The sequence below is a fragment of the Apteryx rowi genome, unplaced genomic scaffold (assembly GCF_003343035.1).
Source record: "Apteryx rowi isolate R43461 unplaced genomic scaffold, aptRow1 scaffold_299, whole genome shotgun sequence".
Lineage (NCBI taxonomy): Eukaryota > Metazoa > Chordata > Aves > Apterygiformes > Apterygidae > Apteryx > Apteryx rowi.
Window position 1 is genome coordinate 652,383 of NW_020449407.1, and position 5,204 is coordinate 657,586.

The 5,204-nt window shown below is 43.9% G+C and overlaps 1 protein-coding gene across 1 annotated transcript in view; it reads right to left on the minus strand.

Moving 5' to 3' along the window:
* The window catches only part of LVRN (laeverin), a 47,045-nt gene extending 42,063 nt beyond the window's left edge, over window positions 1–4,982 (minus strand). The window contains exon 1 of the mRNA XM_026069477.1: window positions 4,932–4,982. Coding sequence (XP_025925262.1) covers window positions 4,932–4,982 — 51 coding nt within the window. The remainder of the gene's footprint in view (window positions 1–4,931) is intronic.
* Window positions 4,983–5,204: the final 222 nt, after the last annotated feature.

Below are 5,204 nucleotides of genomic sequence, written 5' to 3' on the forward strand. Positions count from 1 at the left end.
GTACAAGTATCTGAAGGGAGGGTGTCGAGAGGATGGGACCAGACTCTTTTCAGTGGTGCCSAGCGACAGGACGTGAGRCAACGGGCACAAACTGAAACACAGACGCTTCCATCTGAACATGAGGAGAAACTTTTTCACTGTGAGGGTGACAGAGCACTGGCACAGGTTGCCCAGAGAGGTTGTGGAGTCTCCTTCTCTGGAGATATTCAAAATGTGCCTGGATGCAATCCTGTGCAATATGCTCTAGGTGACCCTGCTTGAGCAGGGGGGTTGGACTAGATGATCTCCAGAGGTCCCTTCCAACCTCAGCGATTCTGTGATTCTGTGATTCAAAAATTTTATGTAGGGAAAGGATCTTTGAGATGTTGCCATTATTGGTGTTAATGTCTGATGTTGCAACTGAAGTAATTTTTAACTCATGCTTTAATTAAAAGATATTCCTCAGTGCTTTGGACCAACAGACCTCTGCTAAACCTCCAGCTACCTTACACACTACCAAACCATCCAAAATTAAGTTTGTAAATTTTATTTTTGTTGCATGGACCAGTTGTGACCTTTTGACCGTGGCCTCACTGACCCGCTCTTGGGACCCACATATCAATACAATAGTTTGGACTTACGCAGTAAATGGTAGGTAAGAGCAACAATTCTAGGGAAATGCTGGTGGAGAAGAGACAGCAACTGGGATAAAACCAAGCCATTTCCTTGGGTACTTCTGCTTGTGGAGGACCATAGAGTAATCCCTAAATAGTGTGGGTAAAACTAAGTGATGAACAATAAAATTGAGCATTACCAAACTGACTATGTCCAGTGAGCAAAGTTGCACCCAGGGCTGGGAAGGCTCCCTCCGGGCAGCTCCGGGTGCTCAGAGGTGCTAGCGAAGTCCTGCAGCTCTGTCTGCAGGAGTGATACCTGTGAGAGTTGCAGAACAGTATGGAAAATAACCAAGAAGTAACCACAGCAGATGTGAAAACCACGACCCAGAATATGAACAGCACGAGAAAAGATACTGGAATGTCCTAGCTGCAATTAAGGAGACCACAGTTATATCAGTAATTTCTTTGTGTACTTGGTAACTCTAGCAGCTGGCATCAAAACTGTTGCAGGCAACCAATAGGACCGATAAAACCAACAGTCTGGCAGCTGAGCAGATGTAGAGAAGAAGCGTATCATGTTCTCATCAGTTTGCTTAGCATGAAAAAAATCACAATGCACTGCTAATTGGAATGAAGTTTTGAATTTTTTTTTGTAAGGGTTTAATAGGAAAAGGATGAGTGAATGTATGAATCATTTGCAGTATGTGAAACTCTGTTCCAGATGGAATTTATCTTTTTTCGGTGAAGTTTAATGCAATTCTAACTGTTACTGTGTCTAAACAACCTTTGTAAGTTTTCAACTTACAGTCTTCAACGTTTTTCCAAGTGTGACATTTTAGGGCCTGTGCCTTATGAGACTGCACGAAAGTGAGCAAACATTTGACGAGAAATAACTTGCAAGCTGATTTTTTAAAAGGCATTAAATGTCAGTGGATTGATGTTGCTTAATATGATGAATGGGGGCATTTTCAAAGTTGTTGGCCCTCTTTATTAAGTGCTTAACAAGCTTTCAGATGCCCGATATTTCTTTGGCAACTTCACTGAAACAGAACCAGGAATGTGATATTTGTCCCCTGAGTGCTAAGCATACCGAGATTTATCAGCTCTCTGGAAGAAATAGCAAGTTAAAGTTTGAAGAACTGACATACTGTAAACTATTTCTCACGTACGGATTTGGACCAGTGGAGCTGGGCCATTTACCTCCTCTTGTTTCATCTGGTGTTGGTGGAAGCAGGGCCCTTGGAAGGCATGCAAGGGTACAGCAAAGGGCTCACAAAGCTCACCTCAGCCCTAGTGCAAATAAGCAGAGCCCTGGAGTGTCAGGCTTGCTCTCCTACTACTGCTGGGGGACAGCAGAGGTCTGAGCAGTGATTGTTGTTTCTGGCAATAACTATTTTATCCTCACGTGGAAGGTGCCAGTCATCCGGGCTTTCCAGAGCCATGAGTGCCACAGGCAGCAAGGCCCGGCTGCTCTGGGTGCAGCTAGAGCAACACTTCGTTTTTGTCAGGACTTTCAAAGCCAGCCTCCCAGGCACCTCCACTTGCTGAGCTTCGGTTCACACTGGGGAGAAGTTTCAGGGCATACAAACATGATTCCCTTTTGCTGAAATTAAACCAAAAGATGCAAGCCAGGAGCGCACCTGGTRTGCTCCAGCCACTGATGGGCATTCAGTCCAGGATGCCAGATGAGAGCTAGTCTGCAGTTGGGCCCTCTGTACCAGATACTTTACAGATCCACTCCTTTTGGGGCCCGCTACCTGCTTACCTCAGCTTAGCCTTTCTTGCCCCACTGTCCTAAGAAACTGCCTGCTGTGCCTATGCTGAGAGCTGAYTTTAAAACAGCGTTATTATCGCACACCCAGAGGAAGCACCACTGGCTTGGTATAACACAAACTTCAGATACAGAAAGATTTTATTTTTTTTAATCTGTCCTATTAGCTTGTAAACTGAGGTGGATGCTAATTTTTGTGGTTTTCCAAAGTTACTGAAAAGTGATGACAATTGATTCCTCACAATTCTTTTTTTTTCTATTAAAGTCTTCATTAAACAAGTCAGACTAAAGAACGCCTGAAAGTTACTGGTGTGAATTCCCACACACGCTGGCAGAGAACTAAATGTCCATGACTAGCAGCTTTAAAGGCTACAGGTAGTCTTTATCCTCAAAAGCTGGGTACTGTATTTCACAACATTCACATCTCGGAGGAGCTCACAAAACACTCCGTGAATCTTTATCATTCCAACAGCTCTTCTGTGCATCACCACAGAAGGTGGCTGCATTTCAACTTGTGATCAGATTGGCCAAAGCTCTGCTTCTCCCTGTGGACTGCAGAGAGTCCATTTTCCAGGGCCTCTTTCTGGCAGAACATCATTGGAAATGTCTTAATGCTCTATAAATGGAATAAAACTGGTCTCCAGTTTAACCCACTAGTACCTTCTTCTTGAATCTGTGAGCACTGTGCGTGTTTAGCATTGTGGTCTTTGTACCTCCTGCAGGAACACTCTCTCGTTGAAGTCCTCTGCTCTTTCTTGCTGGATTTCATCTCACAAGCCCCTAGAGAACTTTCAAGCAAGGGCCTCTGATTCATTCAGCTGTAAAAAGGGGAAGATCCCTGCTGAAACCTGTGATTGGTTGCCCAATAGTTTAAATTTTTTTTTTCCAGGTCTTTGCACTTGGTGACACGCCACATGGCATAGGAAATTCCTATTGCATGTGACAGAAGTCACAGAAGCATTTTGAAATACATGAATTTTAAAATATGAATCATAGAAATTTGCATGGATAGACTTGGAGGGGTGGGGGCAGGTACCAAGTGCTGCATTACAGATTAGTTTCCTATAGGGAATGTGACAGAGATTAGGATTTAGAAATGGGATATTCTTATTCACTATAGAATAGGAATAAAGTGCTTTCCTAAAACTAATGTGTATAAAACAACAGTGTTACTGAGGATGACTAGTAGATCCTGTCTTTGGGTGCAGAAAAGACCATAACAGAATAAGGATAAGCCTCTGAACAGCTCCTTCTATTAGTCAAAAACACCTCTATGCATTTGTCCATATTTTAAAACCTATGGTTTTGAAAAGCCAGAGCTTCTTGCAAGACTATTGATACTGTAGACCCCTCTGAGGAAGACAGCCTCTGGGGAAGGTAAGGAGATAGCTCAGTGCCAAGGGCAGCATCGGAGAAGTATTTCTGATCTTTCTTCTTTGGGACTGGGACTGCGGGGACATGCCACTGACTCCTACGTGTGCTGTACTGGAAAGGCATTAGGAGACTACAGCCAGGACATGCCTCTAGGGAAGAGAGAATAGGTAAAATGGAGATCAATGAGAAGACAACTCCCAGTGGATCACAGAGGTGAGGAGAAATGGTAGGAAGTCCCTGGGCTTACGTATTAGAGGCAGTAGACTGTATCATTATTTTATTGAAGCTAAACCTTTTCAGGTGAAAGTTTCTAACTGATTGGAGTCCAACTGCAGGAATGCTAGTTTTACTGGAGAAAGTCAAGATGGGGGACTTGTGCGTTTTATAATCAGTCTATAGCATCAAATTATCAAATCTCTGTGATGGAAAAAGAGACACATCAGAAAAGGAGGATTCCAAATTCCTCATGTCTGCTACAGGAGTGACAGAGCAGAGCTCACCCCAAGAAAATGAGAAGAGGCTGGAGACTGCGACAGGTTAAYGAAAGAATTAAGCCAAGTTCAGCCTGAGAAAGATGGGCACATGCCACATATGCTACTAGTTTGTTCTGCAAACAGAAAGAATGATGTCAGTAGAGCACAGTAATGGGCTCCTGGCACACTCTTTGCTCTGAGATTAGCAAATCCAGCAGCAAGACAAGAAGAGATGGCAGCCTAGCCAGCAGGGAAACCACAACAAGTAATCACAGACAACAAAAGTACATTGTGCAAAAGTGTCTAAAGCTCCAAGCTTTGGGGAGCTTGATGCTAACATGGGGAAAGAGCACTGTTTTAGTGTGCCTGCCACACTGAAGAAGAGGGGCGTTGTGATTCCTCCTACTCCACTGCCTGTGGAAACGGCAGTGACCCAACTCAGTGAGCCAGTTAGCCAGCTTTTAAAAAATTGCATCCTTAGACTCAGTCTGGAGGAAGAGAAGCTGTTCAGTGACAAACTGGATAAATCACCTATCCTCTCTTACGGCTTGTCTACACCATCTACCACCATTACTTTCTAAATTCTGTTGTCACTTTAGTGACTTTTGGGAAATCCACTCGGTTACTTGGAGAGAGAGAGGTTTGGTGTATTTTCTGATGAACTTCACTTCCTAAAGCAGTCTTCCCACTGCTGTCCCAAGTTGGTCTGCTTCTTACCTTGATGGACCTCTTTGGTTCACTATACTTTCTCTGCTGCTCTGGTATCATACTGACTCAGTGTCACATCCAGCTTTAAGTACCAGCGTGCAGCCCAATCTTCCTCTTTTTCAAGGATTTATTGCTAGCATCACATACACACTTGGCCTAACACCACTCACATCTGGTTCTGGATGGACAAGTGCAGAGATCAAGGATTTCCTTACGGTTTAGGGAAAGGATAGGATGTCACCCTCTCTTGACAGCATCGCTGGAGAGCTCTTGCATAAGAAT